This window comes from Eulemur rufifrons, chromosome 16, assembly GCF_041146395.1.
Source record: "Eulemur rufifrons isolate Redbay chromosome 16, OSU_ERuf_1, whole genome shotgun sequence".
Lineage (NCBI taxonomy): Eukaryota > Metazoa > Chordata > Mammalia > Primates > Lemuridae > Eulemur > Eulemur rufifrons.
The window spans coordinates 91,408,558-91,429,641 of record NC_090998.1 but is presented as its reverse complement, the minus strand read 5'-3'; the positions used below and the strand labels follow the sequence as shown (position 1 = coordinate 91,429,641).

Here is a 21,084-nt window from a genome sequence, read left to right as displayed (position 1 = left end):
CCTTTTCTATTCATTTTAGGATTAAGAGATTAAATATGTATTAATATATTTCCACAAATGAAATTCCCAATTCTTAAACTTCTGGTGGGAGAAGAGTATGAATATATTATGCCAACAGATCTGAAAATTTAGATGTAATGGACAAATTCCTAGAAAACTTACCAAACAACACAAGAAGAAATAGAAAATCAGAATGACAAATACAGGCAGTCCTTGTTTTACGATGGTTCAATGTACAGTTTTTCAACTTTACAAAGGTGTGAAAGTGATAGGCATTCAGTAGAAACCTGTACAGTTGCACCATACAACCATTTTTTTCCATTTTTTTTCACTTTCAGTACAGTACTCAATAAATTACATGATATATTCAACACTTTATTGTCAAATAGGTTTTATGTTAGATGATTTTGCCCAACTGTGCTAACGTAAGTGTTCTGAGCATATTTAAGGTAGACTAGGCTAAGCTATAATGTTTGGTAGACTAGGTGTATTAAATGCATTTTTGACTTATGATACTTTCAACTTACAGTGAGTTTATTGGATTTAACCCCATGCTCGTAAGTTGACAAGCATCTGTAATTGAATCAGTAATTTAAAACAATTGGCTGGTCCGAGTGCAGTGGTGTTTACAACTAATTAATCACAGCCAGTTACAGATTTCTTTGTTCCTTTTCCACTCCCACTGCTTCACTTGACTAGCCAAAAAAAAAAAAAAAAAAAACCCAAAACTTTCCATCACTGTATATAGAAAAGCAAATGGTTTAAAATGGCCAAGACCCTTCTGCAGAAGAAGAATAATTTGGAAGAACTAAGCCTTGCCGATTTCCCATTTTGAAAACTTACTATAAGCCTACATTAATCAAGATTGTGTGGCATGGATATAAGGATAGACATATAGATCAATGGAATGGAATTCAGAGTCCAGAAATGAACCCTTGAATTTATGAGTTGATTTTCAACAAGGTTTCCAACACAATTCCATGGTGAAAAAATAGTCTTTTCAACGAACGGTGCTAGGACAACTGGATATCTACATGCAAAAGAGGGATACAGAAAATTAATTCAAAGTGACCAAGGACCTAAATGTAAGAGGTAAAACTATAAAACCCTTAGAAGAAAACAGATGGATAAATCTTTGTGAGCCTGAATTAGGTAACAGATTCTTAGATGTGACACCTAAATAACAACCAACCAAAGAAAAAAATAAATTGGGCTTCATCAAAATTAAAAACTTATTTTGTTTCAACTTTCCTGATGTATAAATAAAATGAAAAAAATTAAAAACTTATACTTCAAAGGACAATCAAAGAAAAAGGGTAACTCATAGAATGAAAGAAAAATCTTTGCAAATCATATATTTGATAAGGCTCTAGTGTCCAGCATATATAAAGGACTCTCATAACTCAACAATAAGACAAATAACCTAATTTATTAATAAAAATGGACAGGCTGGGCCCAGTGGCTCATGACTGTAATCCCAGCACTTTGGGAGGCTGAGGTGAGAGGATTGTTCAAGGCCAGGAGTTCAAGACCAGCTTGGGCAATTGTAGCAAGACCCTATTTTCACAAAAAAATGAGAAAATTAGCCAGGCATTGTGGCACATTCCTGTAGTCCTAGCTACTTGGGAGTCTGAAGCAGAAGGATTGTTTGAGCCCAGGAGTTTGAGGTTGCTGTGAGCTATGCTGACACCACAGCACTCTAGCCCAGGCAACAGAGTGAGACTCTGTCAAAAAAAAAAAAAAGAAAGAAAGAAAAAAAAAAAGAAAAGGAAAAGGAAAAAAAGTTTATTTTGCTTTCCCTTAGAGAGAGAGGGAAAGAGCTCAGCACAAGGAAGAAAGAAGAAGAAAAAAGTTCCAGCCCCAAGGCTAAGGGGCTTGGAGTTTTTATGGGGGGAAAAAAGGAAGAAAAAAGTGGTTGTTGCCAGCTGATAGCAGAAAACGGCTGTGAAATGTCTGTGTCTGTTTCTCTCCTTTTTTTCCTTCTCTGTGAAGCTGGCTTATCAGGGTCCTTGGAATCAGAGCTGGGATGGACAGAGTGGAGCTCACACCACTGCTGTCTGCTCAGGTCTATTCAAGGCTGTTAAAACAAACTCTCAAATAAGACAACTTAAGCCACAGGTGGTTAAACAAAGGGGCAGTTGTGCCGCTGTGATCTTTCTCTTCAAACGGGCAATTATGTGCTGGGAGTTTTTCTCCTTTTTTTCCTGTTAGATGATTTATTAGCAAGGCCATCCTATCACTTAGGAGGTAACATTTCAGCTGAGATGGCATTGAACAAGTTCTCCAAACTAGTGCCTTTTGTTCAAATTCAGTTCAAAAGTGTTAAGTCAAAACAGTCACCAACTAGAGCACCAAAAACTTCAGCCTTTTAACTTCTTAGCAAATATCAATTATTGCAAAGGTGCAAACAGAAAGACATTGATATGCATTCCTATGGCGCAACAGAACTGAAAAAAACTATGAGTTTAACGAACTTTTGAAATTCTACAACTGCACGTTTTTTTCTTCTAGACATGGGGTCTCACTATGTTGTCCAGGCCAGTCTCAAACACCAGCGTTCAAGCGACCCTCCTTCCTCAAACTTCCAAGTAGCTGGGACTACAGGCGCGTGCGACCACGCTCAACTGCACTTCAAAATATCTCAACTTGCAAGACAAAACTATTTTGATAGTATATCCAGTTTTGATTGGATTCATTTACATTCCGAATCCAAATATAAAGAAATCAAGAAGGGTCACGATTTTGCAGCATCTAAATTTGGTGAAGCATTGAAGAACTGAGCTCCTCTACCACTCCACGGGTCTGCAGGGCGTCAAAGCGTGGTCAGAGCAGGGGCTGCAGCTATACCCCGCCGGGCCTCCGGGCCTCAGGTCCCTTCCGGTCATTCTCGGGTCTCTTCCGGTTCTTACCACGCGGGACGCAGCCAGCCCGCCCTCCCGGCATCCCCTGCGGCAGCCGCAGGGTGCGTGCAATAAACACCGCCCCCGTCAGGCGCGCGTGCGCATACGTCGACATTTCAAGCCAGCAACGAGGTTGCGCGCGCGCGCGCGCGGGTCCCCAACGCTGAACCGCGCGCTCACGCGCTCAGCCGGTGGACACGCTCAGCGTCCGTGGGCCTCCGAGCTCGGTGACCCGGAGGCCCGCGGCGAGCCGGCGGAGGGCGGGCGGAGGCGGGGCCCGAGGAGGAGGGCGGGGCCCGCGGCGCCGGCGGGCGGGCCGAATGGGGAGGGCCGGGCCACGGGCGGCGGCGGCGCTGAAGTCGGCGCTGGCTCGGGTGCGGGCGCCATGGAGGCCGAGCGGGGGCCGGAGAACCCGCCTGCGGAGCGCAGAAGCCCGGGCCGGAAGCCGGAGGAGGGCGCGCGGGCCCTGGCTGAGTTCGCAGCGCTGCACGGTCCGGCGCTGCGCGCCTCGGGGGTCCCTGAGCGGTACTGGGGCCGCCTCCTGCACAAGCTGGAGCACGAGGTGCGGGCACGGGCGGCGGGCACCGGGCGGACATGTGCTACTGCGGGCGGGAGCGCGTCTGCGGCGCGGAGAGGCGAGCACGGGTGTGCGGGCGGGAGGTGAGGCTGGAGACGCGGGCGCCGTGGCGAGCGACTTAGACTTTGCGTCCTTGGCCAAAGAAAAAGGGAGCGATTTGGAGTTTGGCGCCGAAGAGTGACTGCAGGAGAGCGGTACCTGTGGCCCCTGTCCTGCCAGGGCCTGAGGCCGGGGCTGCGGTGGGAACTTGGCTCCCAGTGTGTGCCAGCCCCTGAGCTAAGCCCACACATCCCAGCCCCGCGACTGCCCTGTAAGGAGTTAGATTCATCACCCCATTTTACAGTTGAGAGAACCGAGGCTCAGGGACTCTCCAAGGTCTGTCAGACTTCACAACCAGGTTTGGGGTTTTTTTTGTTTGTTTGTTTGTTTGTTTGATAGAGTTTGGCTCTGTCCCTCCCATCCTCCATAGAGTGCAGTGTGGCATCATCATAGCTCACTGCAACCTCAAACTCCTGTGCTCCAGTGATCCTCCTGCCTCAGCCTACCGAATAGCTGGGACTACAGGTGTGTGCCACAATGCCTGGCTAATTTTTCTGTTTTTTTGTAGAGAGGGGGTCTTGTTCGAACTCCTGAACTCAAGGGATGCTCCTGCCTTGGCCTCCTAGGGTGCTAGGATTATAGGTGTGAGCCACCACAGTTGGCCACAACCAGGTTTCTTTCAGCCACTGCCTCCCCCGGGGAGAATAGGAGCCTCGTGAATTTGTGTAGCTTTAACCATTTGGTTCATAGAATTCTGTTTCTTCATTTGGCTTGAGCCTCAGGGCCCCCACGTTTTTTCAGAGTAAAGGAAACAGGCTGTGGGAGGTGGAGAAGGAATCTAAAGGGAAATGAAAAGGGCTCAGAGGCTTCTGGGTTCTCCCTTTTTGTGAGGACTGAGACAAGCTGTGTGGTTCAGGTGATGAAGTGGAACTCCAAAGCCAAGAGGAGGATGTCCCAGCGGGAACCAGTCTGGCTGCTGGGTGAACCCCACCCCCTCTGAGCCAGTTTCTCTCTACATGTAATCCTGGTTGTACCAGGAACCTTCCTGCTCAAAACACAGAATGGAACTGTACAGTGGCACCTCCTTAAATACAGTGTGTTTATAACTGGATTTTCTTTGCCCATAAGACTTGTGCCCTCACTTCTGCCACCATTTCCTGAGGACTTGCCCTGGTGCCAGGCGTGGGGTGGAAGGGGACCCCAGTTTGTTCAAGAGGATAAAGGGTCCCTATGTGCTGGGTGTGGGAGTGCCCCCTCTCCTGCCCAGCCAGCCTCCACTGGCAGTAGCCCCTCACTGGGGCAGGTCCCTGTCCTCATGTGGAAAGGGGATGGTGAGACTAGAGCACCTGGCTCCTACAGAGGTGGGGGGCGGGGGTGGCATGAGGAGTAAGCTTCAGCCAGTGCCCAACACATAGAGGTCGGTCGCGTCAGAGCCAGGTCCCCTCTGCCCAGGCCACCCTGGCTGCTGATGCCCGACTGAGGGGCAGCCAGGGTTTTTCCGTGACCCTCCCGAGCCATTACAGGCAAAGCTGAGTCACCACTGTGCCAGACATAAACCTGCAGCCATTGTTCCTGAGTGAAGCCTCCTGCTGCTGTGGGCCCAGGTGTGGGGGAGGGCACATACCCCCCGCCCCGGCCAGGCCTTGCCGTAGACCAGTTCCCTCGGAAAGGATGGGGAGATTTAAAAGGATGGGTTTTTTTTGGGGGGGGGGAGTTTTTTGTGGGGTGTTTTTTTTTTTTTTTTTTCCCCAGCAGCCTGAAAAGAAGACTATTGTGTTTTTTGGGGGAGGCGTTTAAGAGTCGGGATCTTGTGCTGTTGCCCAGGTTGGAACTCCTGGGCTCAAGCAATCCTCCCACCTCAGCCTCCTGAGTAGCTAGGACTGTAGACACCATCACACCCAGGTAATTTTTAAAATTTTTTGTGGAGACAGGATCTCGCTGTGTCACTCAGGCTGCCCTCAAACTCTTGACCTCAAGCAATCCTGGTATCTCAGCATCCCAAAGTGCTGGGATTACATGAGCCACCAGGCCCAGCCGAAAGGATGTTTTAAAAATAAATGTTTACTCTTCTGCACAACTTTGCAGTGGCGAAGCCATTCCCTCCTTTCATCTTCCTGGGATGTCCTCCAGTCCGCCACGAAGGGGTTGTGGTCAACCCCATTTCGCAGTTTGGAGAAGCCCGGCTAGGCTTGAGGCAGGCCCTCTGTCCCTCAGCCTTGCACGGCCCTCACGGCCCTCCGTAAGGTTTGGGGTGGAAGGCTGGGATTTGGAGAGCTGGGGCGAAGCCCGGGCTGTGGATTCCAGCCCCCTGAGCCTCTCCTGATGTCTTAAACTGGAGAAGAAGGTGTTGGCCTCCCCAGGGCTGGAAGAACTCGGTCCACCTGCTCCCGGGAAGTACCTGAGCTCCCTTGTTTTGAGGGGTCCCTGGTCTGCCCTGCTGCGCAGCCCTCCCTGCTCCTGGGCGTTCCCTCCGCCTGAAGCATTTCCTCCCCCAGGGAGTCCGCTGGTGTTTACATCTCCGCTTCCTTGGAGCTCACCTCTCATTACCTTTCCTGCCGGTAGCCTTCCCGGGCCCCAGAGCAATTTACCTGATACTCAAATGCCCTGGACCTTGCGCAGCTGCTGGCTTCTAGGCAAGATCATGAGTCATCCTCACACCACCGAGCTGCCCAGTCCTGCCCCGCACAGAAGCTGCCTGTGCCTGGGGAGGCGGCTGGCTCCTCGCTGCCGTTTGTAGTATAGGGGTGAGAGGGAGGTTTGAGGGAGGAACTGGCCTTTGCTGTATGTCAGGGCCTTCACAGGCACTGTTCTGTTTAATTCTCTCAGCTGTCCTGGGAGGCAGGTGATACCCTCATCTCACAAATGAGGAAACTGAGTCTCAGAGAAGCACAATGATGGTACCAAGCACTCACAGAGCGTTTGCCGTGGTCCGGGCCCTATCTGAGCTCTTCGTGTGCGTTAATCATGTAATCCTCCCGGTAACACTGAGCTCAGTTGTTACTCCCATTGTATAGATGAGGAAACAGGCGCAAGGTGGTTAAGTAACTTGTTCAAGGTCACACATAATTGGTGAAGCCAAGATTTGAACCCACGTAGCCTGGCTCCAGAATCTGTCCAGAGGTCCCCCCCCTTGCTGGCCTATGAGGGACATTGCAGGAGTGGCTGGGCCTGGGGCCCCTCTGGCCCCAGAGCATGCAAGAAGTGGCCGATCTGTATGCTTTACCATCTACACTTGGCTTTGCCAGGGGAACTCCAGGACCAAGGCCCCATCGTCCTGTCCCGCCTGGACCTGTGGCCTCTGAGAATAGCCTGGGCCATCCAGCCTTGCTTCCGCCAGCCTGGGCTGCTGGTGGGGTTGGCAGGGTGGCCGGAGGAGGCTTCCCTGTGGGTTACCTCAGCAGCTCTGGTGTTGGTTGGATTCCTCTGGTTAGAGGAAAACTGGGGTGTGCTCCCCAGCCCCCAAGATCCTGACTCTTCCACCCGCCTCCACTGTGACTAGAGCCATCTTCCCGTTTGGACCTCTTTTCCCTATGAAGCAAGGGGCTTGACTGGAGAGAACACCACCACATACGAGCGGTCCCATCTCCAGGCTGTGTGCTGTGGGACGAGGGGCCTTGGCGACAGCACAGGTGATGTGACTGGTGTCTCTGGGAGTCAGTTTCCCCGCCTGTAAGCTGGGCTGGGTAGGTCACCACCACAGGCCCTGCTTCTCTCAGGAGTCAGGTTTGCCTCTGCGGCCTGGCTGTGGCACCTTTGGTGTCCTTAAGGGCTTGGATGGGGTCTCCTGCCCACACCCACCGCTGACCGTGCTCCGGCCCCCAGGTGTTCGACGCTGGGGAGGTGTTTGGGATAATGCAAGTGGAGGAGGCAGGCGAGGAGGAGGAGGAGGAGGCGGCGGCACAGGAGGCGAGGAGGAAGCAGCCCAACCCAGGCCGTGAGCTGTGCTACAAGGTCATCGTGACCAGGGAGAGCGGGCTCCAGGCGGCCGACCCCAACAGGTAGGCGCTGGGGCTGCCACCGGTCACTTACTCTCAGGGCCTGTTTGCCTTTTAGAGAGGTTTGCCAAGGTCATCCCTGCTGGGGGGAAAGCGATGACTACAGACGCTCGTGACCACGGCTGGACCTCATCCCCGGGATGGCCTTGTGGCGGGAGCGTGTGGCCAGCTGGGTTTCCGTCGCGGCCTCAGAGCAGTGTCCACGTCAACACTGATCTCAGTCCCGTGGTGGCTGGGTCGACGAGGTCCTGAGAGTGCCTCCCAGTGGTCTTGCCGTCACAGTGGTCCCGCCACAGCGTGTCATGAGTTCCGGGTTTGCTGATGAGGAGGCACACAGGGCAAGGGCTTGCCTGAGGTCACCCCACCGGCCAGGCATGCGGGTATTGAACCCAGGCAGCCTTGCTCAGAGCTCCTCAGTCCCCCTGGATCTGATTCTCTGGGGTGGGCCCCGGGAGGCGTGAGGGCCTGAAACCTGGAGTAGGCCTGACCTTGCCCAGGGCCAAGCGGTGGCTGGAGCAGAGCTGAGGCCGGAGCCCGGGCGTCCTGCCTCCAGAGGCCAAGAGGGGCCGTCCTCGGGCAGGGCAGGCCTGCAGGCCCCTCTGCTGAAGGTATTGTCGGAGCCTTAAGGAAGATACTTCCTGGTCTCCAAGGGTCACTGGGCCCTGTGTCCACACACAGCTCATTGGCAGGGTCTGCTCTCTTCTGCAGAGCTGCTCTGGCCTTGAGTGGGTGGCCATGTCCACCCGGTCATACACACAGCCCAGCACCTCCAGCCACACGCTCCGGCTCAGCCCGCCTTCCCCCTTAGGTTCTGGGCAGTGAGCCTTCGTGCTCTGCTCCCGCCTGGTGCTGTGCGGGCCCACAGGCAAATCAGATGCAGCGACCACCCTGGGAGCCCACGATCTCTCTCAGGCGTAACAACACTCACTGCCACCGCTCAGGGTTGGGAGGGGTTAATTTCAGTTCCACCTGCTCCTGGGCCTTTTTGTCCCCAGGCCCTTGTCCACTGAGCCTTCCCTGATTACCAGTCCCCAAGAAGTTCCTCTATCCTCTGTCCCCCACACCTGCCTGTGTGTGCACCAGCCCCCAGCACATTTGCCCAGGGTCACCCCCAAGGGTTGGACCTCGAAGGCCTGTCCCTGCACGCTGCATCGTGCAGTCACCAGCTCTGAGCACAGGAGCAAGAATAAATCATCATTTATTTTAGGATATGCAAACAAATGCAACAGATTCAAGCACAGTAAAATAAATACTCCTGGACTTGCCACCCAACCTAGGAACTGGAACGTTTGCTGTTCCTTTCATCTTAAAAGAGTAATAGGGTCCTGGGGCCAAAGAGGGGCTGCTCTGCTTGTCGGGGCCCTGTCATTGCTGCTCCACAGGGATCTGGGATTGTTGCCGGTCAGCCCCTGGCCCGGCAGGGTGGGAGGGCGGGCATGGCCTTGCACCTGCAGTGGGGGCTCCCGGCACTGCCCAGCCACGTCGTGTTTGGCAGCAGCCGTGCAGCGGGCCCACCTGGGCTCTTCCGGGGAAGCCGGAGCGTGGGGACTGTAGGTGTCTGTGTGTGGGGACCTGAAGCCTGTCCCACAGAAAGGCCTTGGTGCTTCCAGGAGCCCTGGGGCTGTGTGCACAAGCTCCGTGTTGCAGCTCCTGCGCGAGCCGGCTGCCGCTGGCCTCCCGGTATGTGGAGCCTTTGCTTTTGTTGAGCACTTGCCGCGTGCCAGGCCCGCAGGGGGCGGGATGGGGAGCACAGGCCAGTCCTCCAGCGGCTCAGAGTGCGGTGAGGACACGCGGTGCTAGTGATGCTGCTGTCTGTTGCAAGTGCTGGCGTGCAGTCGGCGTGCCGCTTATCTGCTCTGGTTTGGTGCTTGTGACAAGCTGGTGGTGGGTGGTGGAGACCCCTGCTGCCCTGTTTGCTCAGCCCAGAACTTGCTCAGGGCTACACAGTGATCTGACTGGGGCCCACTAGATGCCACAACTGCACAACTGTGGTGCTGGGGACACCAAGTCTCAGGAAAGTTAGGTGCCAGGTCCTGGCCTCAGCCCTGGGCCTTTTCTGCCCCTTCTCTTGGTGCCCTGCCCACCCGGCAGCCTCACGTGTGGCCTGTGCCCACAGCATCTTCCTCATTGACCACGCCTGGACGTGTCGCGTGGAGCACGCCCGCCAGCAGCTGCAGCAGGTGCCGGGGCTGCTGCACCGCATGGCCAACCTGATGGGCGTCGAGTTCCACGGCGAGCTGCCCAGCGCGGACGCGGTGGCCCTGGTGCTGGAGGAGATGTGGAAGTTCAACCAGACCTACCAGCTGGCCCAGGGGGTGAGTGGGCGGGGGGCAGGGGAGGGCAGACAAGGACACAGGCCAGAGGAAGCAAACTCATTTTCTCCTGTGGCCCCTGGAAACGCTCCAGGTCCCTGTGGCTTCAGAGGCACGTGTTACCTGTTCGCCTGGGCCCGCCAGTGCTGAGGACCCGGCTGCCTGCCCGGCCTTTGAGCTCACAGGGCACAGCCCTCTCTTAGACCCCCAAACCTGGGCCCAGGTGACTCAGCTGCCTCTTTCCTGGCCCCTCTGATTCTGTCACCCTCCTAAAAGTCCTCAACAGTTCTTCACCACACATGGGAGAAGTTGAGTCCCTCCAGCACGTCCTCCTCACCCAGCCCTGCCGGCCCCTCCAGACTCACCCCTGCGCTCCAGCCCCTCCCCACTCTTGGTCTGAGAAGAGACACATGTTTATTTCTCATGCTCTCAGCTTAGATGCCACCTCCTCCAGGGAGCCTTCCCTGACTCCAGGTCTCTCCTTCCCGCTCTACACACACACACACACACACACACACACACACACCCAGCCGCACCCCTGTGGTTGCTGGGCTAAGTGCTTGTCTCCGAGCACCCTTTTGCCACACAGGGTGGTGCACTGCACTGCACGGGCCTGTGTCCTGGTCTGCAAGGAGGCCCTGGGTTCACTAAAGGGGGCGCATGTGGGAAACCCTGCAGGCCTGGTGAGGTGGGTGTGGAGGCACGAGTGCTTGGCGTTCGGGTACGTGGAAGGGGGTTCAGGTGAGTAGGCAGATGGACGAGGGTTGCCACCTGTGCCCTGCTCACAGACAGCCGAGGAGAAGGTGCCGGTGTGGTACATCATGGACGAATTCGGCTCTCGAATCCAGCACGCGGACGTACCCAGCTTTGCCACCGCGCCATTCTTCTACATGCCCCAGCAGGTGGCCTACACGCTGCTGTGGCCCCTGAGGGACCTGGACACGGGTGGTAAGTCCAATGCCCACCTGCCCTGGAGGATGGGCGTGAGGCCTGGTTTCCTGCTGCCCACTCTGATGGGCACGCGTGTCTTGGCACAGAGGAGGTGACCCGGGACTTTGCCTATGGAGAGGCAGACCCTCTGATCCGGAGATGCATGCTGCTGCCCTGGGCCCCCGCCGACTTGCAGGACCTCAGCTCCTCCACGCCCGAGCCGCCCGCTGAGCACTACCAGGTGTGACCGCCTCTGCCTCCACCTCCGACCCTGGGCCTGCTTGCGTGGTGGCTTCTGGAATGTTCTCCATCCAGACACCAAGTGGTACTGAATGCCAGCTGGGTGCCAGGCCCTGAGCTGGTTACTGTGGGAGGTAGAGAAGGGTTCTGGGAGGTCTGAGTGACAAGGGGCTCAGAGAGTGAGCACCAGCTGCTGTGGCTGCGCAGCTTGGGCACCAGCCCCGAGCCCAGATCCCAGGTGCTGGAGTTGGGACTCCGTCCCCAGAGGTTTGTGCAGAGCCTCTGCACATGCTGGCGGTGCTGGCGGTCGGTCTGCTCCTCTCCGGAGGGACGCTGGGGGCTGTGCCACCGGACTTGGCTGTGAACCCTGCTCGGTCCCCTTTCCTCCTGTTGACACCTCCCTCGCCGGGGGACGGGAAGGCCCTCTGTGCAAACGCTGGAGGACGTTTCCCAGCACGCAGCAGGCCCTCGACAAGTCTTCCTTTTTGTCACTGTCATGGATAACAAAGGCACGTCCAGTCTGTGGGCAGCCTCGGTCAGGGCCCAGCCTGCCCCACTGAAGTGCCGGTTGGCGGTGAGGGAGCCAGGGGCGGGAGGAAGTGGAGCGGATGGGGACACAGCCCCCGCCAGAACTGACCCCTCTCCCCTTGCCCGGCTCTGGTCTGCTGCGGCCTCCCGTGGGCTGGGGGCACCGGCACCGCGAGGGCGCGCTGCTGCGTTCCTGCGGCAGCTTCTTGGTTCTGCTTTATCTTCATTTTACTGAGGATGAGGAAACTGAAGCACAGAGAAGTTAAGTAACTTGCCAAAGGCCACACAGCTGGTGGGAGAGCTGGAGCCCGGAACTAAGGGGACCTGATGGCGGCGGGCGGAGGCTGCCCTACTCGCACCCAGGCGCTCACGCCCGGCCTCCGAGGGTCTGGGAAGGATTAAGCACGTTAACTCGCTGGATTGGGCAGTGGTCGTGTCGGCGCTTCTCAGTCCAAGTCAGCAGGGATTGAACTAACCAGGCTGAAATCCAGATCACTCTTGGTTCAGAGGCGTGGGGGGCGCCTAGTAAACGTCTGTCTGAACGAGCCAGTGAGTGGCTAAGGGACAGGCGCTTCCTGGCCTTGAGGTTGCTGATGGAACATGAATTACAGTTAGTACTTTTCCTGGGGAAGCTCTGTGCTGACCAGGAAGAGGAGACACGAGGCCAAGCGCTCCTTGTTTTTCCCATGTGAGCTGTCAGGGCCAGGCCTGTGGTCTGGGCCTTGGCATTGCCTGTATTGGTCAGCTGTGGCCAGGTGACAAATAACTCCAAAACAGCAAACGTGTAGCATCCCGAACAACTTCTGTGCAGCGGGAGTTCAGGAGTGGCGCGGCTGGTGCTTCTGGCTCAGGGTCTCATAAGCTGCCCAGGTGCCCGCCCAGGCTGAGTTGCCGGAGGTGTGAAGGGCTGAGGACCTGCGCCCACACGCCACACTGGCGCCTGGCGAGTCGGTGCCTCCCCACACCGGCCTCTCCTCAGGGCTGCTCGGGTGTCCCAGCCGTGGTGCTGACTTCTCCTGGACCCAGTCATCCGAGAGAAAGCCCAGAGGAAGCTGCGGGGCCTCCGTGACCGGGTCTAGGAAGAAACACTGTCGCTTCCACTTTCTCTGTCTGTGAGAAGCAGCTGATTAAGCCCTGCCTTTGAAGGGGACATCAGAGAGTTTATGGACGTGTTTTAAACCATCACTGCCTGAGCTCAGCACAACCCTCGGGGCTCCTCCAGGCCCAAGCAGTGCCCTCCCGGGACAGGTCTGGCACCTTCTCGGCCACCTGTGATTTGGAGGCAGCGCTGATTTAAAACGATGTTTACCTGTTCTTTTGATACCAAACTGGGACTGTGCCTTGAGCTGCGGAATCCCAGGGTGGGAGCTGGTCAGAGACGTCAGACTGGGAGTTGGTGGCAGCTGTGAGGGCTCCACCCGAGGGCGGCCGTGTGCCCCGCGAGACCTCAACCCCGACGTGCCTTCACTAAGGTCCATTCTAGCTCCAGTGTGTTTCCTTCTAGGCCATTCTGGAGGAGAACAAGGAGAAGCTGCCGCTTGCCATCAGCCCAGTGCTGCGTCCCCACGACCACATCTTCAGGTGCGTAGCCCCTTCTCTGCCTGTGCTGGGACTCGTCCTTCGTCACTGTCTCCCACGCTCACCACGGTTCCCACGGCCCCAGAACAGTGCCTGGCACCCAGGCGCTCAGTAGGGCAGCTGCGCCCTGGCCACGCAGTCTGGGCACGGTGGTGACAGAGATACCAGGCACAGACCTTAGGATCACAGAGTGCTGTGGAGAGTGGAGGGCGAGCAGGGCTTCCTGGAGAAAGCAGATTTTAAACTTGCCCTTGAAAATTAAAAATAGGAGTAGGCTATGGAAATGCTGGCCGTGGGCAAGGGGCACCCTGGGCAGAGGCATTGGGCTGCCGCGGGTCCCCACCTGCCGTCCTCCAGGCATGGGGGGTCATGTCCCCGACTCTGCCACGCGGGGCTGCTGCTTGCTGGGTCCGCTGTGCTCATTTGGTCCGGGAAACGCAGATGCATGGCCAGGCCTGCACACACCAGCCCCTCCCAGGGGAGCCCGTGCTGGCTGTGACCGTGCCGGGCACCTAGAACAGGTGCCTGGGCTGCCAGGAGGGGCCCCTCCTAGGAGTCTGCAGGTGTGGACCGGTGAGTTACGGCAGGTCCAGGCTGGACCCCTTGCAGAAGCAGTTGCTGTGTTTTGCAGGAGAGGAAGTGGGGTGCAGAGAGCTGCGTCCATCTGGTGCAGAGCAGGACTCAGGCCGGTCCCCCTGCAGCCAGGGCAGAGGCTGGCCTCTACCCGCCTTCCACCAGGTCCCCGGGGTCTCCTTGATTCTGGCCCCAGCCAGGCCTCCCGGGGGCTCTTGCTGAGACGCGGTCTGGCTGTGACCCCTGCCCAGCGACTCTCCACCTCCTCTGGGGCAGAGGCCTCACAAGGCCCACTTGGCACGTCCGTGTGAGAGCGGCAGTGTCCGCCGCATCCTCTTTTGTTCAGTGCGGGAAGGAAGAACTAGCTTTAATCACCCAAATGAACCATGTTTAATGCTAACGACAAACGTGAGGCAGCCCCGTGGTCCATCCTACAGGTGGGGAGCCTGGGCGTGCAGGGCGTGAGTTGCCCCGGCCCTTGGCAGGTCAGCAGAGGAGGTGGGGCCGAGCCAGGGCCCCCCGGGGGCGCGTGGGGCCCGGCTCACTCAGCGCCCCCCACAGGGTCTACACAGACATGCAGCAGGTGCTCGGGGCCCTCACTCACCCGCGCTTCACCTTCACCCAGAGCGAGGCGGACGCCGACATCCTCTTCAACTTCTCCCACTTCAAGGACTACAGGTGAGGGCGCCTCCAGCCCCACCAGGCTCTCCGAGCCCCGCACCCCACCCTTGACCGCCACGCCTGCCTCTGCCCGCAGGAGGCTGAGCCAGGAGAGGCCGGGCGTGCTGCTGAACCAGTTCCCCTGCGAGAGCCTGCTGACCGTGAAGGACTGCCTGGCCTCCATTGCGCGCCGGGCCGGGGGCCCCGAGGGCCCCCCCTGGCTGCCCCGAACCTTCAACCTGCGCACCGAGCTGCCCCAGTTTATCAGCTACTTCCAGCAGCGGGAGCGGCGGTAAGCCCCGTGCGATGGAGACGGTCCGTCACGCTCCCACGGCCCCGGTCCCCGTCTCAGCCGTGCCCAGCCTGCCCCTCAGCCAAGCGCCTGTGGTGTCCAAGCTGTGGCACGGGGACCACATGGACCGCAGGCTTCTCTCCAGGCCTCTGCTGGGGCTGCTGCTTCTACCGGGACATGGCGCCCTTGACTCTGACAGACGCCTCCTTACTCCCTGAGTCCCCCCTCCCAACTCTGCTGCTGGGGTCCTGGGGAGGCATTTCCTGGGAGGACAGGCCCCAGGTGCAACCCAGCCAGCCCTCTCCGCCCCCCAGGGGTGAGGACAACCACTGGATCTGCAAGCCCTGGAACCTGGCCCGCAGCCTGGACACCCACATCACCAAGAGCCTCCACAGCATCATCCGGCACCGAGAGAGCACCCCCAAGGTGGGCCCCACGGCGCCACGTGCCAGGGCGCTCAGCTGGGGAGGGGGGCTCGCGTGTCAGGGGACCTCTGCGGATAGGGCCACGTGGTGGGGAGGCCTGGGGAGGGTCTGCAGTGACTCCAGCCTGGTATCTGACGCCCCTACCCTCGCTCCTTCCACTGTGCTGTCACCGTCAAGGAGGGGCAGTGTGACAGCCCAGGCGAGAGCAGGAGACCCTCGGTTAGAAGCGTCCTGGGTGCATCTGACCTCAAAGTCCCCAGGACATGCTGCACCAGATATGCCTGCCTGGCAGGAGGGGGGTCGCCAGGCCTGTGCAGGGAGCCCCTCAGGGCCGTGGCCGAGGTTCCACGGTGACAGGACATCAGAGGCAGTGCTGGGATTGCAGGGCATGACGTCCGCCTAGGCCGTGGCTACAGCAGTGGGATGTGTCCGTGGGCAGAGGCGGAAGGAAACGCATTGCGGGGACGGCCACTGTGAGGGCCGCAGGTGGTAGGAGGAGGTGGGTGGAGTCATCCGAGAGGATTTGTATTCCGTTGTCAAAACCTGAAAGCTGGCGGGATTTTGTTTAATTAAAGAAGAGACGAATAAAGAGAATTTGCTGCAACCTAGACAGGGTTTGAAAGGGCAGGTGGAGGGAAGCGCAGCTGTGGCGCTGCCTTGTCGGCGCTGGGCACAGGTTCCGCCGGGACAGGAGAGGGTCCTCGTCGCAGGGCCCCAAGTGCTCGGGGTGGGCTGTGCGAGCTCAAGGTGCCCTCTGTCCTGGCCCCGGGGAGGCGAGAGCCGCCGGTGAGCCCCCGTCTGTGCCCTCCAGGTTGTGTCCAAGTACATTGAAAGTCCCGTCTTGTTCCTTCGAGATGACGTCGGCAAGGTCAAGTTCGACATCCGCTACGTTGTGCTGCTGCGGTCGGTGAAGCCCCTGAGCTTGTTCGTGTACGACGTGTTCTGGCTGCGCTTCTCCAACCGGTAACTGGGGCCTGCGGGGTCCTGGGGTCCAGGAGGGGCTGGGTGGGCGGGGGAGGTGCAGGGCTCCGGGCCCTTTAGACTCGGGCTGAGACGCCTGGGTCGTTGACATGCCTGGGCTGGGCTTCTCCATCACCCACCCAGCGTTCCTGTGTCAGCCACGGTGATGGACGTGAATGTTCTTTCTAAAATAGGCACCAGCACGTGAGCATTATGAGGACGGTTTATGGACCCAGGGAGATTTTTCCCAGTTAGCACGTCACTCCCTTGACCCCAGCTCTAAGCGGGGCCCTGGGGCTGCCCCACCCTCACAGATGAGGGAGCTGGCGCCCAGCCCGGGCAGCGGCAGTCCTGCCCGAGCCCCCCAGGCAGGAAGGCTCAGCCAGTGACCTCCCTCCACGGGCGGACGAGGCCGGCTCAAGAACCCACGTGGGTCTCTGTGTCTCCTCGTCCTCCAGGCCCTTCGAGCTCAATGACCTGGACGACTACGAGAAGCATTTCACGGTCATGAACTACGACCCGGATGTGGTGCTTAAGCAGGTGGGGCACGGTGGGGCACGGTGGGGTCTGGGGAGCAGGTTCGCATGGAGTTCAGTGCAGACCCAGACCTCGCCTGCCTTCTGGGCACACGGGCCCGTCCGAGGAGCTGCCTTCTGAGTTCACACTTTCAAAGGCAGTTTTTAGAACAGCCGTGACGTGCCAGGCTCGGGTGCCTGTGTCGTGTCAGGTGGGCTGTCCTGGAGCTCAGAAGTGCCCTCGCTCTGTGTGTGACAATGCGCTACAGGGAGGCTTCCGCAGGTCTGCAGCAGGTTAGAGCAGAGCAGGTTCTCAGCGGGAGCTTCCCCTCGGCCGCCTCAACCGGGAAGGACAGCCTGCCCCTGCAGGCACCAGGACAGGAGGGGTGGCGGGGCAGGGAGATGACGTGTGGCCCCACCCAGAGACAGCCGACCCTCCCCAGCCCACCTGGCCCCGCCACCTGCTGGCCTGTGACCCTGCCGGGGTCCAGAGTCTCCCGTCTTCTCTGAGCAGTGCCCCACGCGGTGGGCACTCAGTGAGCGGTGGCTGCACCGTCTGGGCGCCTGGCACTCGGGGCATCAGGGCAAAGCTCCTTCCAAGGTGAGGGCGGGAAGCCAGAGCCGGCCTGCCAGCACACCTGAGACAGGTGGGCACAGCCCGCACGGAAGTGAGGGGCAGCTCTGGGTACAGGAAGACGGAAAGGAGAGATGGGTCACTGGGTTTAGTGGCTCAAAGTTCTCTGACCTGTTGGCTGGTTAACAGGTGTTTCAGGAGAACAAAGCATGGAGCGCCCACCTACCCCGTCCCGCCTGACGCCAGGCTCGCTGGTGCCGGGAAGCCCCCGCACACCCGCCCACTCCTCTACCCTCTCTGGAACGTGCGATTGGCGCTCCCAGTCGCGTCTTGATTCTTTTCAGCGCCAGCTTGTCTCTGAACAGTTCAAACTGTTGTTTGGCCTGTTTAGGTTTCTGTATAAATATTATCTTACTGGACTTCTGCACCTTTTTTTCCGAGTGTCACATTTAGCTTCATCGATGTTGCCAAGTAGAGCTGCAGGTCGTTCTTGTGTTACTCCTAGTTTTTCACTGTTCATACGCCTGCTGCCTCGAACAGCCTTGCGGGGGCGCCTTGCCGTGCCCGAGACTGAGAGGTCCCCGCAGGACTTGCAGAAAGGGCCCTGCGGCATCAGAGTGGCTGTGCCAGCGCACACTGTCCCGGCGCAGGCTGAGTAGTCCTGTTGCTCTTGTCCCCTCTTGTTCTTGGTTGTGTTGAAGGCCAGTCCTAGGACCCAGAGCCGCCATCGGGGCCCAGAACGTTGCTGGAAGTCATCCCTTATGGCACCAAGGGACCCCCTCTGTGTCGTGCCTGAGTCATCCTGAGAGCTAATCCCTGAAGCCCTGTGCCTGGGACTGTGCCAGGGCTTGAGTGTTGGGTTCTCACAGGGGACCTGTCTTGGCTTGTCCTTCTCCAAGAGAGACCCGAGCAGGCTGCCACCTCACTGAGGTGTGTTGTGGGTGAAGTCTTGGGCACGAGACTGTGATGCTGTCCCACAGGCACTTCTGAGCCAGTGCCGAGCGGTGGCACAGGCTGGCCCTGCGACGGGGTCCGAGCCCTTCTGCCAGTGCCCTGCTCTGAGTTGGGCATGAGGATGGGAACCGGCCCCAGCCTGCAACCCCTCCAGCCCTGAGCCTGCCAGCAGCCACGCAGAGTCGGTTTGCTGGGCAGGGGGCATTCTTTCACAGAGGAGGAAACTGAGGCTCAGAGAAGTTAATCTGCTTGTCCAGAGTTACACAGTAAGAGCCAGAGCTCAAACCCAGTCTCCTGCCTCCCATTTGTACCCTGAAGGGCTGGGGCCACATACCCTCCTGCCCGTGCTGACCTCCTGTCACCCCCAGCAAGTCACGGGCTGCTGGCCAAGGCTGTAGCCTTCCCCACCCCCCTGCCCGAGGCAGCCCTGGCGAGTATGATGGGCCCGTGTCTGTCGCAGGTGCATCATGACGAGTTCATCCCCGAGTTTGAGAAGCAATACCCAGAGTTTCCCTGGAGCGGCGTCCAGGTGAGTCCTGAGTTCCACCAGGTGTCAGGAGCTTGGGTCCTGGGCTGGGCCTTGCAGGAGCCGCCCCCTCTCGTGGGCTGGGTGGGGTCTTCGCTGCCTCTGGATGGTCCTTTGCCTTGGAGGAGACAGCGAGAGCTCCCCTCCTTCTGCTCTAGGCCTTTGTGGGGGCTCTTCAGAGGGAGGGGGTGACCTGGGACACTCCTGGGACAGCCAGAGGGCAACAGGCTCCACCTGCCCCTGGAATCCGGGCCATCTGGAGACGTGGGCTGGTCCTCCACGTCCTGGAGCAGCATTTCAGGTGCTGGCTGAGCTCTGCGGTGCAGGGGGAGCAGCAGGGTCTCCGAGGCTGGAGACGCGGGCAGATTTGCAGAAGGTGGACGCCAGAATGAGGGGGCAGGTGGCCATGGCCAGGTCTAGAGACATGAAGGTGTAGGAGGGGGTGATGTGGGGTGTGTGGAGGCCAGGACTCAGGCAGGGACAATGAACCCTTTATCGAGAGGCTGCTCTGGGCGGCTAGTCCCAGCATTAGGGTCGAGCAGGGCTCATGACTCAGCCTCCTCGGGTCCCCAGGTGGAAATCTTCCGGGCCTTCAGGGAACTGTTCCAGGTGGCCTGTGCCAAGCCACCACCCCTGGGCCTGTGTGACTACCCCTCGTCCCGCGCCATGTATGCTGTTGACCTCATGCTGAAGTGGGACAACCGTCCAGATGGTGAGAGGGGCTCCCCTGTCCCCCATCCAAACCACCAGGCCTCCCCAGCTGGCCACACCCCAGGAGAACAGGGGCGGGAGGCACCGACCCAGGCTGGCCTTTGGCTCGCAGGGGCGGGAGACCCAGGCTGGGGAGGCCCTGGCTTAGCCCACCGGGAAGGGGAGACACCTGCAGCGGGGAGAGAGTGCCCAGCACAGGCGTCCCGTGTGAAAGGCACCTCGTCCCCGCACAGCCCTGGCCAGGCCGCCTTGGCGCTAGGCCCTGCATCTCTGTTTTTTGACTAAACTGAACATCTGCGCTTAAAGTGACGCTCCTGTTGTCCCTAAATCTGGCGGCAGCTCTGGTCTCTCCTGGAGGAGCAGATGTCAGGCCAGGCCTCCCCGCAAAGCAGGAGTTCGGGGCCCTGTGCCCGCCCACTGTGGGAACTGGGGCCCAGGCCCACCCCCGCCCCGGCCTTCACGGGGTCCCCGGCTGCCCTCCGGGGCGCGAGGCGCAGATGAGCCTCCAGGCCAGCTCTGCTCCGTGCCCTCAGGGAGGCGAGTGATGCAGCCGCAGATCCTGGAGGTGAACTTCAACCCGGACTGCGAGCGAGCCTGCAGGTATCACCCCACCTTCTTCAACGACGTCTTCAGCACCTTGTTTCTGGACCAGCCCGGCGACTGCCACGTCACCCGCCTCGTCTAGGCACTTGCTGTCCCTTCAACCTGTGCTGGGGGCGGGATCCCACCTCAGTTCTCTGAGCTGCTTCTGAAAGGCCCCACCCGTCCTCCCCCTCCCTCAGCCCTGGTCCCGGCCCCTGGCCTCTGCCCTCAGCCGTGGTCCTGGCCTCACCCTGGGAGCTCAGAGGGTCGGAACAGGACAGCGCTGGTGTCCCCGGGGCTGAGTGCTGGCCCATCCACTCCCCTCACCACCATCTGGTGAGGGGCCACCGCTGCCAGGGCTCCAGGCTGCCGTTCCCAGGCGTGTGGGGAAGGGCTCTGCAGGAGCACGATGAGGGGCTCCTCAGTCAGGGCTCCCCAGGGAAGCGCTGGGGACCCTGCAGCAAACAGGGCCGGGTGGGTCTCTGTCCCGGTCTCTGCCCTCGTGTACCGCGGCTCCCCTGTACAGGTGTTGGGCCTCATGCGCTGCCCGCAGGGCTCTGTGACGGGTGACCCGGAACAGCCTGGGGAAGCTGCCGGCCAAACCCGCCTTATCAGCACCCCCAGCTGCCCAGGACCCTCACCAGCAAACCTCCCCTGAGTTCCAGGCCGGGGGGCAGCTGTCTTCTGTTATGTTCCTTTTCCGACATGAGGGGTCCCAGACCCCAACAGGGAAGTCGGCCTGTAGAGTCCCTTTTGTCCCAGTGGCCTCCCTGCTCACCAATCACTCCACTGGGTCCAACTTAGTCTGATTTCGGCTGGGACCCTCCTGGCGAGTGTGGGGGGCAGAGCACCAGGCAGGCGGCAGGTGCAAGATGATTCCGAGGAGAACTTTACGTTAACGCCAGATGCCATCTTCTGCCAGTGTCTACAGTCATAATGTGGGCTTTTTGTTGTTTTTTAACTTATGGGAGGAAAATACAGAATTCTAGTTCTTTCCTAATTTTGTTTCTGAAATCTAGAGTCAGCGGCTGGTGTTTTGTGTAACCGCAGCTCACCTGGGCCAGGCTCACGGCAGCGGGTGGGCCTGACACCCTGGGCAGGTGGGAGCTGCTTCCGGGGCCTTCTGGTTTGCAGGAAGGCGGGGCTGGGCACCGAGGTGTTTCATTTGTGAAGATAAAACTGATCCTTGTGGCAAAACTGCACACGGTTATTC

At 58.7% G+C, this 21,084-nt stretch overlaps 1 protein-coding gene across 1 annotated transcript; it reads left to right on the top strand.

Moving 5' to 3' along the window:
• The first annotated feature begins 3,149 nt into the window (after positions 1-3,149).
• On the top strand, positions 3,150-20,568 carry TTLL12 (tubulin tyrosine ligase like 12). The gene is made up of 14 exons (XM_069489274.1): positions 3,150-3,462; positions 7,339-7,514; positions 9,628-9,826; positions 10,612-10,771; positions 10,861-10,994; positions 13,026-13,102; positions 14,234-14,350; positions 14,430-14,624; positions 14,939-15,050; positions 15,861-16,012; positions 16,468-16,549; positions 18,513-18,581; positions 19,152-19,290; positions 19,823-20,568. The coding sequence occupies exons 1-14, from the start codon at positions 3,286-3,288 to the stop codon at positions 19,972-19,974; spliced, it is 1,941 nt and encodes a 646-aa protein (XP_069345375.1). The 5' UTR covers positions 3,150-3,285; the 3' UTR covers positions 19,975-20,568.
• Positions 20,569-21,084: the final 516 nt, after the last annotated feature.

Coding starts and splice junctions, on each gene's coding strand:
- TTLL12 (XM_069489274.1), top strand. CDS start 3,286: ATGGAGGCCGAGCGGGGGCCGGAGAACCCGCCTGCGGAGCGCAGAAGC. Junction 10,772..10,860: donor GAGGGACCTGGACACGGGTG/GTAAGTCCAATG, acceptor GTCTTGGCACAG/AGGAGGTGACCCGGGACTTT. Junction 14,625..14,938: donor TTCCAGCAGCGGGAGCGGCG/GTAAGCCCCGTG, acceptor TCCGCCCCCCAG/GGGTGAGGACAACCACTGGA.